The 19743-nt window shown below is 38.0% G+C and overlaps 1 protein-coding gene across 2 annotated transcripts; it reads right to left on the bottom strand.

The window, feature by feature from the left end:
- Window positions 1-335: 335 nt before the first annotated feature.
- On the bottom strand, window positions 336-18990 carry gzf1 (GDNF-inducible zinc finger protein 1). Of its 2 annotated transcripts, none has more exons than XM_056445338.1 (7): window positions 18929-18990; window positions 15265-16170; window positions 13066-13418; window positions 10868-10962; window positions 10622-10789; window positions 8158-8315; window positions 336-1319 (listed from the first exon to the last, which is right to left on the bottom strand). In XM_056445338.1, exons 2-7 carry the CDS (start codon window positions 16168-16170, stop codon window positions 681-683), a joined length of 2319 nt encoding a protein of 772 aa, XP_056301313.1. In that variant the 5' UTR covers window positions 18929-18990; the 3' UTR covers window positions 336-680. The 2 variants fall into 2 exon arrangements, with proteins under 2 accessions (XP_056301313.1, XP_056301312.1); XM_056445337.1 differs by lacking the exon at window positions 18929-18990 and adding an exon at window positions 18084-18203.
- Between the last annotated feature and the right edge of the window lie 753 nt (window positions 18991-19743).

The raw sequence follows: 19743 nt of genomic DNA, 5'->3' as shown, positions 1-19743 counted from the left end.
AGCGCAAAGTCCACAGTAAAGGTCAAGGAATCCACACGTGATTTTTTTCGTGTGAAGTTCTACACACAAAAACATTATTTTTCTTTACCAGGCAGTTAATATTTTATGTCGGGCTATGAAATTGACTCCCTTTTGGAGCCAACCTCTAGTGGCCAGTCAAAGAATTACATTTTTAGCCACTTCCATATTGGCTTCACAAGGTTGCTGCTTGGTAAAACCTTAAAAATGAGTCTTTTCAGCATTTACAAGCAGCAGTAGGATCTATCTAACAAAAAACTGTAAAATCAATATTTTGATATTTTCTATATACAAATAAAGGGAAAACAACAGCCGAATTCAACAGACACTTTATTTATCGATTTTAAGTAATGCTGTCATGGTTTGCAAATCATAATACAGATAATAGGATTAAAAAATGATGCATTTTGTTAGTTGTAGTGTTGCGCATAATAAATATCAGCGAGAAGCATTACTGACAACAAAAACAATTCTGCGGTAAACAAAACGCTCCATAGAAATCAAAGAGGAAATCATAAACAAACAATTGAACACCGTGATCTCTTAAATTACACACATTATAGACATTCTGCACAGGAAATGACATTTCAGACATTCTTCGTAAAGCAAAGACGTAATTACAGCTGATCATTCGAAGCAATACTTGATAAACTAAAGTGAAGTTATTCCGCAGTCTCTCCGACAGAGATCTCCATGTTGTTTGATTCATCTGCAGTGTGTGTGTTTTGGTCATTCTCCTGTTGTGTTTCCGCACAGTCTGTTTCCTCCACTGTAACAGCCTGAACCGTCACACACTCTTCAACTGTGGTCGATGCCAGGACGTTCTCTGCTTCGGATGTTTCTGCATTAGTTGATGACTCCAATATGGCGTCAGAAACGTGACCAGCAACGCTGATGGGCACAGAACCGGACGCTATGGAATGAGCGACTGAAATCGGGATGGAAAATGGGACTGGCATCCCGATGGCCGAAGCGTCCAAAGAGATAACGCTGGTCCCGTCGCTGGTGACTAGCGGCTGCAGCGTCCCGGAAGGCACTTCTGTCTGGATGACTGTGAGGCCTGAGACGAGAGCGATGGTTCCAGATCCAGCCCAGTCTCCAGAAATGGTTACGGGCTCTCCGATTGTGGCCACGACTTCTTGAGTCTTCCCCACGTCGCTCTGAAGAGTCTGAGCTTCAGAAACAGCGGCCGCTGCCTTGTCCTTCTTCTGGGAAGAGCCTTTGGGCTTCTTGGCTCGGTCTTCAACATTTCCCTGCAGGACCACCAGGTAGTTCTTCCAGGGGGTTTGTTTGTCATGGGTCTGCATATAAACCATTTTTGTTATATTAAAAGAAGACACTAACGGGAAAAGCAAGCACTGGTCTGGTTTGAGATTTTGGGCTATTTACAGAATTATTAGCCCCACTGTATATTTTTTTCCAACACATTTCTAAACATGATAGTTTTAATAACTCATTTCTGATTTCTTTTATATTTGCTATGATGACAGTACATAATATTTTACTGGATATTTTTCAAGATACTAGTATTTAGCTTATATTGTATAATGACAATCGAAAAAAATATAGCTCAATGGCGAATTCAGACTGCATGATTTTAGCCCCGATTTTGAGTTGCCGACAGGTTTTGAGAAATCACCGACAAATTCCTGAAATCACAGGCAAATCGGTGCTTATTTCACATGAGTAACAATCACACAGTGCGAACTATCAAAGACACAATCTGAGAGAATCGCTGATGAGTAGCCGGCACCCGTCAGATATTTGGCATGCTGAATATCTGGACCTGTCTGCGATTCAAATCATGGCGTGTGTTACAACTAAGTTGTCCTTTTCTTTGTCTCACCTTATTGTGTCGTTTTCTGTTATTCTATAGGCTACCATTTTAATATGGTACAGGTTCTGATTGGCTAATGGCCCGTTTCCACTGAGTGGTTCGGTACGCTTTTATGACAGTTTCCACTGTCAAAGGGTACCTAAAAGCGGACCGTACTTTTTGGTTACCCTTTGCAAAGGGTACCTAGCAGGGCTAAAGTGTTCCCAAAGGCGGAGCTAGACACGCAGATGAACGCTATTGGTTTACAGAGAAGCGTCACTCACTCATGGAGCTAGCCAGAATGAAAACAAAGGAACCGCCATGTTTCAAATACAAAACCGAGACGTTACATCGTAATACCATATACATATAATAATGTCGTTGTCTTGATATACAGCCACAAAGCCAAGAAGAACAAAATCTGCCATGTCCTGTTTTTGTTTTACGAGGCCGTCTGAAAGTGTGAGCGGTTTCACTTTCTCCAGGGAGCTCGCGATCGTGTCTTTATTTGAAATAAGGAACTTGAGTTGATGATAATAACATGCGTGTGATTACTGAAGTGCTTCTGACATCCAATCCTTTCAGAAAAGGACAAACGCGAGAGTGAAGCGTGGAAAAACAAAAGAGCAAATGATTCTTTCAGCAACCTAAACCATGGACAAACTGCCATGTTTATCAACACCTTTTGGACTATAATGAACTCGGAATGAAGGAATTACTTTCTAACAGAGGTTACATGTGCTGGCGAAGATTACAGACAAAGATGAGAGATTTGCACTGACATACTGTGGGCTATTTGTTGCATATTTTTAACCCAGATAAGGCTTAAATGTATGCTGTGTGTAGTGTTTCTGTAATTGGTAACATATCTGAGACTGTAAGGGTCTGTATGTGTTCATATATGTTGCATTTATTTATTTATTTAGTATAATTGCAGACATTACAGTAGGCTATTTCGCCCTGTCATTGATCTGCAGTTATAATCAAATCATGTTCATAGAAAAGTTAATAACAAACATTTATGCACAAGTATTTATGTGTATAAAGCATTTGTTTTGTGAGAAATGCTTTTCATATGACATATGAACGACCCGTACAGCTTTATTTTGAGCGAGATTTCCTCTAAGCGAGAATGACGTCGAATGAAACTTTCTGTCGTACACCATGCCCACCATTGGTACCCTCTAGGCGGTGGAAACGCAGGCCTGATAAAGGTGACCTGTATCGTAACGTACCAGTCAGTGGAAACGGGCCATAAACAGGAACTCATTTGTGGTGCGATGGTTGCTGGGAGTTTAGAGCTCCTTGATTTCCCTACCACTCCGGCCAACGACCAACCTTTATTCTTGTCGAAATGTCCATGTATGCTCGCAACTTTTAGCGAGTTTGAGCTTGTAGGGACGTCCTGCCTATTTATTTGACTACTTTTTACTTTGTTTATGTCCAGGGAGGAAGGTAAGCTTCCTGTATTTTTTTTTCTTTAGAAATTAACAGGTAATTTAGTTTATTTACTTAGCAGTAGGGCTGCTCGATTATGGGAAAAATCATAATCACGATTATTTTGGTCATAATTGTAATCACGATTGATGAGTAATCACGATAATTCTTTTATCTCGATTAATGTTTTTTATAATCGTCAGAAGCCAAAATTAAAATCGAAACTAAATTTTAATTAATTGAACAGCCCTGCTTAGCAGATTTTTTTCTTTGTTATTTTGGCCAGTGGCCACCCTGAAGAGATACTCATTTAAACTATTATTTTTCTATAATAAATCTATTCAATTACTCTTAACTGAGTGTCCGCGTTTGGTTGTCGACTAAAGGGGATCTTTTGCATACGTTTTTTTTTTTATATGTTTGGGAAATCCACCATCAGCAACCTTTTTCGTTTATTAATGCCCATGTTGTTTTCCCTTAGACTTGGGTCTTAATACGTGTGAAATGTGTTCTGATTGAAAATAACATTGGCAATTACCTACAGCCAATGAGAGAGCAGCATCCACTAGTATGGGTATCTGCAGGCCAGTGGGAGGTTGGGGGAAGAGTTAAAAGGGCTTCTTTTCTGTCTATTTGAACCCAAGAAATAGAGGAAAAACTAGTGTAAATTTGGCAGGAGGATCCGTCTCTTTTTAAATGTTTCGTCTGACAATATCACAAAAGGGTCGAAAAAGAAAAAAGGTAGAGGAGAAATTGCTCATTCCCTTCAAAAACCAGGTGAGCACACCAAGTACATTTTCTACCCCACTAAAGGTGTCTTTCTCATTATGTAGTTAATAACAGAGATATTCCACATGACCTCGCGCTGTTTCCATGTTACTTGCGTGTGTTTTGTTGTGAGACGTAGTGTGCAGACTAAGACAAAGTTGTCTGCGATTCTTCTATTGTAAAGTCATGCAGTGTGAAACCCCGTCGCAGATCCATCTCACAGTGTAAACACTTTATCGACGGAACGCTACCCCATATAGTCATGCAGTGTGAAAACATCTGTGACGCCACTACTTTGAAAATCATGCAGTCTGAACTCCGCATAAGAAGGCTAATAATATTGACCTTAAAAGAGTTTTAAAAAAATTAAAACTACTTTTATTCTAGTCGAAATAAAACAAAGACTTTCTTCAGAAGAAGAAATATTATAGGAAATACTGTGAAAATGTCCTTGCTCTGTTAAACATCATTTGGGAAATATTTCAATAATAATAATTCACAGGCGAGTTAATAATTTTGACCAACTATATGTAAACTTGATAGTTTTATTTCTCTCTATATTTTAAAGGGATTGTTCACACAAAACCCAAAATCATTTACGCGTCCTTCACTTGTTCCAAACCTGTTTGTGTTTCTTTCTTCTGTTGAACACAAAAAAAGATATTTTAAGGAAATATGGAAACCATTGACTTCCATAGTATTTGTTTTTCCTACTATGGATTGTCGATGGTTACCGGTTTTCAGATTTCTTCAAAATATCTTCTTTCGTGTTCAACAGCAAGCAAATAAAGGTTTGGAATCACTTGAGGGAGAGTAAATATTGAGTAAATGGTCATTTTTAGGTGAACTATCCCTTTAAGGTTTTTACTACGGGATTTGTTCATATATCAACTACCAAAAACATAGTAAAATTGGTGAAAATTACTTTCTAATGCCATGAGTAATAAAACAAATCCTTTATAGAAAACCTTTGACTGCTCAAAACCCGGCTCAAAATTCATTCAGAATATATAATATGTGACCCTGGACCACAAAACCCCCAAAAAAATCATCAATTTTTGTAAACTTTTGTATTTTATAACCTGAATACTGAATAAATAAGCTTTCCATTAATGCATTGTTTGTTGGGAAAGAACAATATTTCATGATGAAAATCTGAAATCACCTTTATATTTGAGCATATTTAGTTCTTAGCAATGCACATTCATTCATTCATTTTCTTTCAGCTTAGTCTCTTTATTCATCAGGGGTCGCCACAGCGGAATGAACCGCCAACTTATCCAGCATATGTTTTACACAGCGAATATCCTTCCAGCCGCAACCCAGTACTGGGAAACACCAATTCACTCTCACATTGCCAAAAATATACCTTAAGTTGTTTTGGTCCACGGTCACATATAAACTGGGGAAGTGTGGTGATATTTAATAATTAAACATTATTCCCCTTGTCTTAAATCTCAATTAAGTTTACTCCTCTTAACTATCCTAACTCACTGAATACGCAATAAGAATTTGGTTCTCTGTAAAGGATGCTAGTGTGGAGTTTTCCCCCCAGGATTTTAAGCAATGAAAAATAACATGCATTATTTATAATATCTAATTAATATTATTGTGAGTTTGATTACTACAGATAGGTACAACTGGCATTTTGGCACTTAGTGGTTAGCACTGTTGCCACACAGCAAGAAGGTCGCTGGTTCAAGTCCTAGCTGGGCCAGTTGGCGTTTTTGTGTGGAGTTTGCATGTTCTCCTGGTGCTCCAGTTTTTCCCACAGTCCACAGACATGCGCTCTAGGTGAATTGGATGAACTAAATTGGCTGTAGTGTGTCAATGTGAGAGTATGTGGGTGTTTCCCAGTACTGGCTTGTGGCTGGAAGGGCATCTACGGCGTAAAACATATGCTGGAATAGTTGGCGGTTCATTCCTCTGTGATGACCCCTGATAAATAAGAGACTAAAGCCCGTTTCACACCACAAGCGCGAGCTTTTCCAGCATGTTTTTCCGGCGTCCATGTTAACAGATTAGATCTTTTTGCACGCTGAAGCGGCAGTGCCGCGATAGTTTCGGCGCTGGGTCTATTTTTTGCCGCACTTCTCACACTCAATTAAAGTGACAGTGCATTGCTAATTACCAAAAACACATTGAATGACAGTAAAAAGTATCAATTTTACCCAATAAATGCATCGATAAGATCCACTGATTTATATATATATTCAATCAAATGAACTTACACGATTAAAAAACAAAGCTAAATTTAAAACAATTTTAGTATCAGTTTTGCACAGTAAGTTGCACACTAGTTTGATCATGCATAAATATCATTGTAACTATATTGTATTGTACCTATAGGCCTACATTATTCTGACAATCAAAAACAAAATGGCATGAAATCACAGACGATTGTCTTCTGAGTGCACCAGACATGAATGACACTCCTCACAGAGCTTGAGAAGCACGCAGTCCTGTACGATATATATAATTTGTAAAATAAAGACTGGCAGGTTAAGGAAACAGCATAGGAGGAGGTTGCCGCCGGCCTTGGTGCAGATGAAAAGTAAAAAAGTGTATTTGATGAGATCAGTTGCAAAAACATGTAATTGCCATCTGAAATGTTCTGCTAAAATTAACATTTTTCTCAGCCTCCTGTTTATGTTCAAGTATTTCATATTAAAGGGGATGAAAAGAACTTATTCGTCACTATAAAATAAAAATTTCTGAGTTTACACACAGGAGTCTGAGAAAAATGAGATAGATAGATAGATAGATAAATGGACAGGCAGACAGGTAGGCAGACAGACGGATAGATAGATAGATGGATGGATGGATGGATGGATGGATGGATGGATGGATGGATGGATGGATGTATGGATGGATGGATGGATAGACGGACGGACGGACGGACAGATAGGCAGGCAGGCAGGCAGACAGACAGATAGATAGATAGATAGATAGATAGATAGATAGATAGATAGGTGGACAGGCAGACAGATAGATAGATAGATAGATAGATAGATAGATAGATAGATAGATAGATAGATAGATAGATAGATAGATAGATAGATAGATAGATAGATAGATAGATAGATAGATAGATAGATAGATAGATAGATAGATAGACGGATATATAGACGGATAGATAGATAGACGGACGGACAGATAGGTGGACAGATAGGTAGGCAGACAGACAGACAGACAGACAGACAGACAGATAGATAGATAGATAGATAGATAGATAGATAGATAGATAGATAGATAGATAGATAGATAGATAGATAGATAGATAGATAGATAGATAGACGGATATATAGACGGATAGATAGATAGACGGACGGACAGATAGGTGGACAGATAGGTAGGCAGACAGACAGACAGACAGACAGACAGACAGATAGATAGATAGATAGATAGATAGATAGATAGATAGATAGATAGATAGATAGATAGGTATAATAGACAGAGATAGATTGATCTGTGCAGCAGCTGCCGATGAGCACGCTTGCGGTGTGAAACAGGCGTAAGCCAAATGAAAATGAATGAATGAACTGGCATTTTACATGTATATTGATTATGCTCATGAACAGGTTCCAGCATGGATAATGATACTGTTGATGTGGTAATGTTTGTTGTCTGTAAAAGTTTTTGAATACACTGAATATTAGGAAAATGAATGTTTTTGAAATACATCAAATAAAAAAATGCTTATTATTAGGGTAAAGTCTAAAAGGGATACATCATATTAGACCAAATCTACAATTAAAAACGTAAAATAACTGATATTAAATATTGTTATAACTCAAAATGTGCTTTTTTGTGCTTCTTTTTAACAAAAGAACACTTATTTGACCTTTAAATATTTTCTAATACTTAAATATATCACACAAAAGACATGTCATGAGACTTCAGGAACAAGTCTAGTTGGAATTTTTCATTTCCCTTCTGCTCCCTATAAAAACATTTACAGCTCTTTCTGGACTTTTTACTGTATTTACAGTGAAATATATCCTGATTTAATGTTGTAATGCCGTGCACTGAAAGCCCATGGGTGTGAATTTATATATTTTTATAGACACCATAAACTCAATCATAAAACTGTGCAGTGTGAAGTCACAGATATTCACCAGAGTGTGCCGGCGTACGGTGGACTTGTCTGTGAATGTTCTCCCACACATGCTGCACATGTACGGTTTCTCTCCCGTGTGGATTCTCTGGTGTCTCTGCAAAGCGTTGAGTTGGGTGAACTGCTTATCACAGTCCTTACAATGATACGGCCTTTCACCTGTGCAGAAAACGACGTCAGCTTTTAATTTGCCATGAAATGCAATTCAACTTTGCATGATAAAATTTGATTGATGTGTGATGTACTTTTAACCCTTGTGTGCTGTTGAGGATGTTTTCATCCACTCCGGGGTGATTTTGAGGACTAATTTGGCCACAGTTTTCTCTGTGTTTCAGCAAATGCAATGTTTTTGGTCATTAAATCTTATTTTTTACACATATTTTAGGGAAATGCTTTGAAATTGTTCATTAAAAAAAATCGACAGCACACTCTGGGCAAATTGACTACCCTTTTGTTATGTTCAGGGCTGGTTTTGCCCCATTGACTTCCATTATAATAACATTTTTTGATTGCAAAGCCATGACACCATATGCATTCTTGATTGTTGCTGGTTTTCTTTGTTGGGAAGAGGTCAAATGTGTAATTTTTACTGTTGATTATCAGTTGCAGTGCAAAAAAAGCTTAGTTTCTGGCTTTTATATGGAGTGTCAATGGGGAAAAAACAGCCACCAACATAACTAAAGGGTAGTCAATTTGAACAGTACACAAGTATTAAAGTCTGTGTGAAGTGTTAAGTGGACTTCAACTAAGACCATGTCCACACATACACAAATATCTTTGAGTTTTTCCTCCTTTGTTAAAAAACAACAACATTTATTTAAATGAAATGGAAAAATGCCCTATGAAACGCTGTCAAAAGCATACCAAAGCAACAGGTGGCGATATTCTCCTAACCATAAAGCCATGTTGGCCAATCAGAAGTCTCAAAAAAGGCTTATTTCTGGTGTTAAATGTAAAAGGGATACAGCTGTGGATAAGCAGTGTAGCATACATTCTGTGAGATTGTACAGTAATTATTAGTATTTTTATATTACCTTCAGGGGAAGGTTTATGGTAGGGGTAGACGTTAATAAAACACATTTTACTGGTGAACTGAGAACGTTTTCAATGCTTATATCTTCAAAATGTGAATTTTGTCATTGTTTTAAAGTACGCTAGCTCATATATAACCTTAAAGGATGAGTTCACCAACAACATAAGCATAAATTTAGCATGTTTAGTTCTTAGCAATGCGCATTCATCCATTCATTCATTTTCCTTCAGCTTACTCTCTTTATTCATCAGGGGTCGCCACAGCTGAATGAACTGCCAACTTATTCAGCATATATTTTACGCAGCGAATGCCCTTCCAGCTGCAACCCAGTACTGGGAAACATCCATACACACTCATTCACACACTCATACACTATGGCCAATTTAGTTTATTCAATTCACCTATATCGCTTGGCTTTGGACAGTGGAGGAAACCGGAGCACCCGGAGGAAACCCACGCCAACACAGAGAGAACATGCAAACTCCACAGAGAAATGCCAACTGACCCAGCTGGGACTCCAGCGACCTTCTTGCTGTGAGGAGACAGTCCTAACCACTGAGCCACCGTGTCGCCTCATTGACATCCATAGTAAGGAAAAATATACTATAGAAGTCAATTGTTGCTGCTTTCCAACATACTTCAAAATATCTTCTTTTGTGTTCAACAGAAGAAAGAAACTCAAACAGGTTTGGAAACAAGTGGGGAACGAGTAAATTATGACGGAATAAAAGTTTTGGAGGGTGAACTATCCTTTTAAGACTAACTTATGCCCCGTTAACGCTGTCGGTCTTGATGCCCAATTCCGATTTGTTGCCTGTGTCTGATTTCTTTTGCCTGTCCGTTTACACATTTTCTTAATTGTGACCCATATCTGATTCATGCGTTTACCCTTGCCATACTATTTACAACGTTGTGCATGCGTAAAGGTGGGTTCTAGCATCTGCGCCACACTAGCCACGATGGAAGAAATTGTCTTGCTTTTAGCTCTGCGAAATATACGAAGATTGCCCCACTTTAAAATGATTTTGAGGTGGAGGAGGAGGAAAAGAGCAGTCATCGCAGCTTGCGCTTATGGTTTATATATAGTGTCCTCAACCATTCATAGGTATTTGTGGGTACGAGAGGGATCTCAGGTCTGGTGGGAGCAAATTGTGGCGACTGACCACTTTCCTCCTTTATGTTTCCTCTGTTGTTGTTGTTTACCACGTCGGCGTCTCCACACACACGCTCTTCCTTCTACGTCATTAAACCACGGAGAGGTCCCACAATGTCGCAAGTTTAATGACGTACAAAACGGAACGCCTCAATAAACCTGATCTGCCTGTTTGACACCACATTGTCATCTCTCATCAAATTGCTTTATGTTATCTGTATGCTTTAATAAATGTGACGTGAAATGCAGAGCAGGGTTGATTTTTGAAGTAGAGAATACCTGTGTGTATTTTGACATGCTGGTGGAGCGAGTTCCTCTGTGCAAACGCTCTGCCGCAGGTCTCGCACTTGTAGGGTCTGGAGCCCGAATGGATTCTGTTGTGATGTTTGAGGTATTCTTTAGATGCGAAGCTCTTCCCACAGTTCTCACACATGAATGGCTTTTCTCCTAGAGAAAGAGAACAGGAAGTCATTACCTTTCCTCATCATTATTTCTTTTAAAGTCACAGGATTGGGTTTCCCTCACCTGTGTGGCATCTCCTGTGGTACGCCAGCATGTGATTCTGGGTAAATCTGGCATCACAGAGGTCACAGGCGAAAGGTTTCTCTCCGGTGTGGATCCTGAATTATAATAAAAGGTATTATTATTATTATTATTGAGAGGGAAATATAAGTGGTGTCACTATTTCAGTAGGTGTAATATTTAGTTTTTAAGCATTCATATAATAATTATGATTTAACCCATTTTATTCATTCATTTTCTTTTCGGCTTAGTCCTTTTATTAATCAGGGGTCGTCACAGTGAAATGAACCGCCAACTTATCCAGCATATGCTTGACACAGCAGACGCCCTTCCAGCCACAACCCAACACTGGGAAATGAACCCATTTTAGTAAATTTTACCCATTCAAACTCAACATAAAAATGCCAACTAACCCAGTCGGGACTCGAACCAGTGACCTTCTTGCTATGTGGTGACAGTGCTAACCACTGAGCCACCGTGTCACACCTGCCACTAAATCATGTGCTACATTATATAGCATTAAAGGTATAGTTCACCCAAAACTGAAAATCCCGTCATCATTTACACACATCATTTACGCACATGTTGAGCACAAAAGAAGCTATTTAGAAAAATGCTGAAAACCTGTAACCATTGACTTCCATGGTATTTCTTATATTGTGTTCAAAAGAAAAATAAAAGCCATAAAGCTTTGTAACCACTTGAGAATGAGTAAATAATGAGTACATTTTCATTTTTGGGTGAACTTTCCCTTTAAATGAAATTGTACCTATTATGCATCAATTTACTTCAGCACCACAAAAATTAGGCTAAGACTCAAATCTCTTCCATAGTCTAAAGTCAAAATTATAGGTCGTCCTCTGAATTTTCTTTCCTTTTTCAAATATTTCCCAAATGATGTACAGAGCAAGGAATTTTTCCATAGTATTTCCAATAATATTTTTTCTTCTGCAGAAAGTTTGGCTAAAATAAAAGCAGTTTTTAGTTTATTTTTTCAAACCATTTTTAAGGTAAATCAGGCCCGTAGCCAGCCTGGTGAAAGGGGTGGTTCTTTTTTTTCAAAAAGTTGACCTATTTGCAGTTATTCACCTTATTTTCTATTTAATTATGAGGTACTACATTTTAATGACATTTTGAGCACTTTTGTCCTGTTTGATGTACCAAAACATTTCATTAAGGATTTGGAAAAAACATACTTTAAAATACTAATTTACTTCATGATTTATCATTAAGGAAAAAATAAAGGATTCGTTAATCTATTTTTAATTAAAAACTGTAGCTTATGTTCAATTATTTAGGCAAATAACTGTCTGGCCAGCACATTCAACTTTCCTCAGTTAGAATTTGGCCATTTGAATAAAAAAATAAACAAATAAATAAACAGTAATAATGTAGAGCTTCACAATGTTTCTAAATTTTTCTCTTGTAAAAACGTTAAATTGAAAATTCATGGATAACATTAGCCTGATTAGTATTAAAATAACTGTAATAAGGGCCACCTTTTCTGCTTCATACCTTTTTATTGATCATTTTTTGACTTGGGTCCAAGATTTAGAATAAAAGTTACCTGTAAAAATGTGTTCTCTATTTAACAACAATACAGAAGGTCAGTAGTGAAAGATGACTTAACTTTTGTAGGCTTTGTTTTCTTGCACAGATTTTGGACTCATGAAAAATAATTGTTTGCACTGGCCAAAACTGATTAGCTGAAGTCACGACAGCTAACAGAGGACTCCACTTGGTCTTAAAGCCTTCGTCAATGGGTTATTTTCACAATTTATGATGGAATAGCAGTCAAAACAGAACAAATAAGCTTATGTATAGGACAAATTCTGGACCTTTGTCAGTGGGGGGGTGGGTCTTTCGAATCACCCTAACCCCCCTGGCTATGGGCCTGTCAATATTATTAGCCCTCTTATTTTATTAGGAATATTTTTTTTGTTTGTCTACGGAACAAACTATCATTATACAATGACCTGCCTAGTTAACCTAATTCAGCCTTTAAAATGTCACTTTCAGCTGAATACTAGTGTCTTGAAAAATATCTGGTAAAAAAATCAGCTATTAGAAACTAGTTATTAAAACTATTATGTTTTTTAATATGTTGAAAAAAAATCTCTCCATTAAACAGAAATTGGGGAATAAAACATACAGGGGGCTAATAATTCTGACTTCATCTGTAAATAATCCCTGCCATGTACCTCTTATGGGTCTTGAGCGCTGAACTCTGGGAGAATCTGGAGCCGCACTCATCACATTTGAAGGGCTTGTGTCCCGAGTGTGTCCTCTCATGCAGAGTCAGGGCAGTTTTGGAGCTCAGAGATTTGCCACAGACGTGGCAGTAGTGTCTGTCCGTGCCACCCTCGTGGACGTGACGTCGGTGGCGTGTCACGTCCTTCTTGCGCTTAAAGGTTTTGTTGCAGACGTCGCAGGGGAAAAGGCGCTCGTCGCTGTGCACGTGCCGCTGGTGGATCTTCAGGTTGCAACGGTTGGCAAATGTCTGCTGGCAGATATCACAGCGAAGTGTAGTGTCCGTCTGAACCCCGTGACTGACCTTCAAGTAAACATGATCCGATATTTCAGTATATAATAATAATGAACATGCACAATATTGATATCATGGGCACTTTTCATTTTTAGAATGCTATTTACGGTGGCTCAGTGGTTAGCACAGCAAGAAGGGAGGACGTTGGCGTTTCTGTGTGGAGTTTGCGTGTTGTTTTCCCGAGTTTCCTCCGGGTGCTCTGGTTTCCCCCACAGTCCAAAGACATGTGCTATAGGTGAATTGGTGAAACAAAATTGGCCTTAGTGTATGAGTGCGTGTGTAATCGTGAGAGTGTATGAGTGTTTCCAGGTACTAGTTTGCAGCTGAAAGGGCATACCCTGCGTAAAACATTTAATAGAATAGTTGGCGGTTCATTCCGCTGTGGCGGAATAAATAAATGACTAAGCTGAAGGAAAATTAATAAATAAATAGAGTGCCATTTAAAGTTAGTGTGAAATCAAAATTTACCATGTTTATTTTGCTAGCTCACATTGTTATTCTTAAGATAAATAATTCATCCGTCAATTCACTGAAAATGTTTGTTTGCTGTGGTAATCTTTAATCAAAATCTGATTATTTGATTTCGTGTTTGGAGTTGCGATCCTTCTGTTGACGCCAACGTCAAGAGTTTTCATAACAACTGCATATTAATACCCTCTCTTAACTTTAAGTCAAAGACTATAGAATACACAAGGCATGTCACTCGTATAGATTTGAATGGGGAAAAGTGTAACGGTCAATATGGCGAATGAAGCCCCGCCTTCTAGTACAGTAGCCAATCATCGATCGCTATAGACTGACATTTCAGTTTCAGGCAGAAAAGCTCAGATCAGACGTGTGCTGGGTGGTCAACAAACACACTGGAATATCAGCGAATACTTGGTTCAAAGACATACGAAATATATCGAAATAAAGCTTGAAATCTCTACTTTTAAATGAACCAAGTGCACTGGAAAACAAAAGCTTTTTTGCTTTTGTAGTCTGTTTGAAATGAACGCACATTCAAACACACATCACATGACTACTCAAACACCCACAAACTTGTAAACAAAGAGTCGCTGTTATTTCTGAAGGAGATTCGCCATGAAGACCAAGTTGTGAATTACTTCAGAAAGCAGCGCGATCAGACGATCATTATCTAGAGGATGATAATATGTAGAACGGCCATTTATGAGGTTAGTGTCGTGATCTCGTTCCTTTTGAGTGCGCATGCGCTGAAAAAATGCTGTTTTTGTTTGATTCGGACGTTTAGAAACTAAACTTATGAGACGGTTGTTGATTAATTTTATTCGTGGTTCCAAATATGTAATGTAATGTAAGCTTGGCAAACAGTTTTGGAGAATTTGATGTTTCCCCATTCAGACAGAATCCCCGAGCATACTGCCCGAGAAGTGTTTCAAAGATGGCCGCAGAGTGAAATGACTTGCCTTGAAGGGACTTTGGCTAAGTTGGCTATGAGGAAATGATGTGCAAAAGAAAGCCCCGCCCCATACTCAATATTCCATTTCAGTTGGAAGTACATCAACATACTGAAATAAAAGTCTCAGCAACCTTCCCGTTCACGTAGACTTTATGAATATTCAGATTGTTGCCCCATACACTGGAGCCAATTTTAGTTTATTCAATTCACCTATAGCACATGTCTTAGGACTGTGGGGAGCACCCGGTGGAAACCACGTCAACACGTGGAGAACATGCAAACTTCACACAGAAATTACAACGTGCCCAGCTGGGACTTGAACCAGCGACCTTCTTGCTGTGAAGCGACAGTGCTAACCACTGAACCACCGTGACGCCCCATGATAAAAGCTTTAGCATTAAAAAAAAAAACTATTTGAAACCATCATAACTCCACCTTCAAGTGTTTCAGGTAGCTCTTCTCGTAGTAGAAGCAGCGGCTGCATTCCTCACATGTGTATTTGGCGATTTCTTTCTTGACTTTCTTTTCAGCTTCATCTGCCTCCATTTCCTCATCAGGAAGAAAGTCCGATTCATCAGGGTCGTCCTGAGGCACATAGGCAGGAGATTCAGACCCAGAGTCATCAATAGTGTCTTTAATAGTGTCATCCAACGCATCCTTTGATGATTCTGCTGCTGGATATTCTGCTGTTTGTTGCTCTTCTTCTTCATCTGCATTGTCAGGTTCCTCAAGGATTTCCGTTTGCGTCTTTAATTTTTTCAGAGGAAACTCTACATTAACTCTACGACCTGCTAACCTTCCACTTCTCCTGCCGAGCACATCAGATTCGCTCACAAATTCAGCTGATTTTACTCTCTTTTTTCTTTTTATAGCTTTTTTAACATGCTTGGTTTTGATTTCGGCATCTAAGCCATCTTTCTCTACACATTCGTCTGAAGCAACATTAGGAATTTCCACCTCACAAGCATCCACCAGGTCTTGGCATTTCAGGAGTTTAGCCATTTGTAATATGTTAGCAATTCCACTTTTCTCCACCTCCATTGTCCCCGAATACGCATACTCTAGGAATTTGGAGAAGGAGTGTGGTGAAAAATCACAGAGGAACATCTTGTTTACCGGGTCTTCTGTTAGGAGGTGGGTTTTGAAGTAAGCGCTGGATGCGGCCAGAACCACCTGATGGGCTTCGAACTCCTCCAGCTCTCCCTGAAAGTCCACCTGGATGGTGATGTCGCAGAGGTTTCCCGTGGTCCTCAGCTTCCACATGGCGCCGAGCAGGTTCTTGAGGTGACAGCTGGACTGCAGTTGGATAAATCTCTCACTCATTTTCTCTGCTTTCTGCATCTGCCAGAAGAATCGAAATCAGGTATGTTATTTAACATTTATATCTAAATGCATATACTAGGGCTGCACGATATTATTGTTGAGTATCGAGATAACGATATTCATTCATTCATTCATTCATTTTTTGTTAGGCTTAGTCCCTTTATTAATCTGGGGTCGCCACAGCGGAATGAACTACCAACTTATCCAGCACGCTTTTACACAGCGGATGCCCTTCCAGCTGCAACCCATCTCTGGGAAACATCCACACACACTCATTAACACTCATACACTTTGGCCAATTTAGCCTACCCAATTCACCTGTACCGCATGTCTTTGGGCTGTGGGGGAAACCGGAGCACCCGGAGGAAACCCACGCGAACGCAGGGAGAACATGCAAACTCCACACAGAAACACCAACTGACCCAGCCGAGGCTTGAACTAGCAACCTACTTGCTGTGAGGCGATAGCACTAGCTACTGCGCCACTGCGCCACCCGCGATAACGATATTTCTTACAAAAATAAAATTAACCTAGGAAAATACTATTTTTATTAGCTAGGCTTTTAAATTAGTGCTGGGCAAAGATTAATCGCATCCAAAATAAGTTTATTTTGACATAGTTTGTGTATTATATATTTTATTATGGAAATGTGGCGCACACACACATACATAGAAACAAAAAAAGTTTGTTACATAGATATTTAAATTTATATACTTTGTATTATATACATATATATTTTATATCTATTAATAATTACTTTCTCAAATATATTCATGCATGTATTTATATAAATATAACAAATATACACAGTACACACACACACACATATATATATTATGTCAAAACAAACGTTTATTTTGGATGCGATTCTTCGTGAAAATTTTTGCCCTGCACTATTTTAAATCGTTAATTTATTTATTGATAATATTAAAATAAACAGGTAAAACATAATTTTCAGATCCAATTCATTCTAATTTGTTACAATAAAATAAAAAACGGTGTCAAAGTGCAAAAGTTTAGTCTTTAAAACACTATGAGCGAAAACCAGATATTCTGACTCTGATTGGCTGTTGTCGTTTCGCATCATAAGTATTTATTTTATTTTCAGCTCTGGGTTCACCCTTTGGGCTTCTCCGGCCAATAGCAGAACAGTAACTACTGGGGAGGTGGGGATCAAGATAGTAAGGCCTCATCTGATTGGTCATACGCATAAAATAAATGTAATTTATCACACGATACATATATTGCATCTACTATTATCGAGATAATGATAATTTTGCGATATATTGTGCAGCCCTAGCATCTACAAAATCATAACAAAATTCTATTCTTGACCAAATTTAATGTTTTTACTACTTTTAAATCTACTTTTGAAACCTTATAAATCACTTTGCGTTGGTTGGGATTCATTATTAATTAAATGAATATATGAAGAGTTTAGATGCATAAACCTCTAAGTGTTTTCTGAAATAATCTCTAGTATAAAAGTTGGTTCACTTTTATAATACACAGAAAAAACATATTTCTTCTAAATTTTTGCAAAGAATGTATGTGCAATGTATGTGTAAAATGTATTTTATGTTTGAGTGTTTACTGGAGTAAAATGTGTTTTAAAAAGTATGCTTTTTTATTCTGTTATCTACTGATGACATTTCTTCCTAATATAAAATAAAATTGTCATTTAGAGTATTTGTTTTTGCATAAAATAAGTAGAAGATATCATGTATCAAACTTTTAAAGAGTTAAGAGATCATTCATTCATTCATTTTGGCTTAGTCCCTTTATTAATCTGGAGTCGCCACAGTGGAATGAACCACCAACTTATTTTTATGCAGCGAATGCCCTTCCAGCCGCAACCCATCACTGGGGAAACACATACACACTTATTCACACACACATACACTACGAACAATTTAGCCTACCCAATTCACCTGTACTGGACTGTCTTTGGACTGTGGGGGGAAACCGGAGCACCCGGAGAAAACCCACGTGAACATGCAAACTCCAAACAGAAACGCCAACTGATCCAGCCGAGGCTCGAACCAGCGACCTTCTTGCTGTGAGGCGACAGCACTACCTACTGCGCCACTGCATCGCCTTAAGAGATCATTTGGTGTGAAAAATCCATGCTTTTCCATCCCAGCATATAAAAACATTTGCAGTTCTTACCAAATGTCATTTGGATAATCCTCTAAATGCAATATTGTTCATTATTATTATTTGGAAGTAAAATTATCAGATCTTTATAAAAGAAAATACTGGTTAAATCTAGAGAAACAGCATTTTTAATTTGTCTCTTAATTAATTTCCATAGCTATTTAACTTACATTTTCTGTGACACATTTTCATAACAGGTTAAATCCCTTTGAAATACGTTCGTAAATTAATAAAACGTATTAAATCCACTCTATTTATGTAGTAAAGCGTTTATTATACACTACTGCTAAGCTAGTGCATTAATGGACCAGAGCTTAATTAAACTTTAGCCTGGTATGTCACCCCTAAATATACAAACCAATACTTCACAGTGTCCTTCAAATGTGTTGAGTACATAATTACTCATTCATTTGTTAGTACAAAACTGACACGAGAACATGAAGAGAAATATAAAACATGCTAAACCCGTTAGCATCATTAGCTTCGCATTCGGCTATTAGTTATCTTTTTTGCTAATGTAACTTCGAGGACAAACAGACGTGCACATCTCGTATGTTTAATGTCTATCTGTGACATGCCGTGAAAGGAGGGTTTGCAAAGCAGGCTGGAAATCTCTTACCGTAAGGCCAGTAAAACGGCAGCCCTGTACAAATCAAATCCACGGGCACAACAGGAGTATTTCCGGTAGAACGCGCGCACCCGCAGAACACTTAATCCGAAGGCATTATGGGAAATTGAGTTTTTCCTTTATAGTTTGATCGTAAGCACTCTACTGTATATTATTCAACATTTTCCAGACACTATGTTTATTAAGAACAGAAGACAAACAGAACAATACAAAAACAACATGTATACAATAATATTTGAAACAATAACACACTTAAAAGAAACAAATTCGTTTAAAATAGTCATTATTTTTATTTTGTCCCTTTTCAGAGGTTGTATTTTATAAAGGCAAGAGATCTTTAATGTTTCTTACATTTAAGATATTTATAAAGGAAAGACTTTTTTACCCTTTTTTGTTTAAATTTACGGCACCAATGTAACCCCGCCAGCCCTACACCATCCAACCCGCTCCAAGCTGGTATTGAACCAGCAACCTTCCACATGGGAGTCGGTTGCTCTACCAAGGAGGCTAAAGACCTGCACAGCACTTATTAGCTGGCCTCCGTTACACTCTCATGGTGATAAAGGACTTATATTTTAGTAAAAGAGAGAAATACACTGCACTGTAAAAAATAATATGATCAATTAGTCATGACAGCATATGTTATTAGTTCATTGTAACTTATTAAACTTAGTTAATCATGTTCTAACTTAATTTTATAAGATACACAAGCTGTTTTAAGTCAATTTAACATGTTCTATGGACTTATATTAGGTTAATTTGATTCAGATTAACAATTTAAGGCAACCAGGATTTTCTTTTTTACA

The sequence above is a fragment of the Danio aesculapii genome, chromosome 20, assembly GCF_903798145.1.
Source record: "Danio aesculapii chromosome 20, fDanAes4.1, whole genome shotgun sequence".
NCBI lineage: Eukaryota > Metazoa > Chordata > Actinopteri > Cypriniformes > Danionidae > Danio > Danio aesculapii.
Note: the sequence above shows the minus strand (reverse complement) of the source record. Positions and strands in the feature narration are given on the sequence as shown.

Excerpts from the sequence above, each read along its gene's own strand:
- gzf1 (XM_056445337.1), bottom strand. The coding sequence starts at position 18,149 with ATGTTCACGTGGGTTTTCTCCGGGTGCTCCGGTTTCCCCCCACAGTCC. Across the intron at positions 10,963-13,065 it reads GCGCTCAAGACCCATAAGAG|GATCCACACCGGAGAGAAAC; the intron begins GTACATGGCAGG and ends ATTATAATTCAG. Across the intron at positions 1,320-8,157 it reads CCGTACGCCGGCACACTCTG|ACCCATGACAAACAAACCCC; the intron begins GTGAATATCTGT and ends GTTTATATGCAG.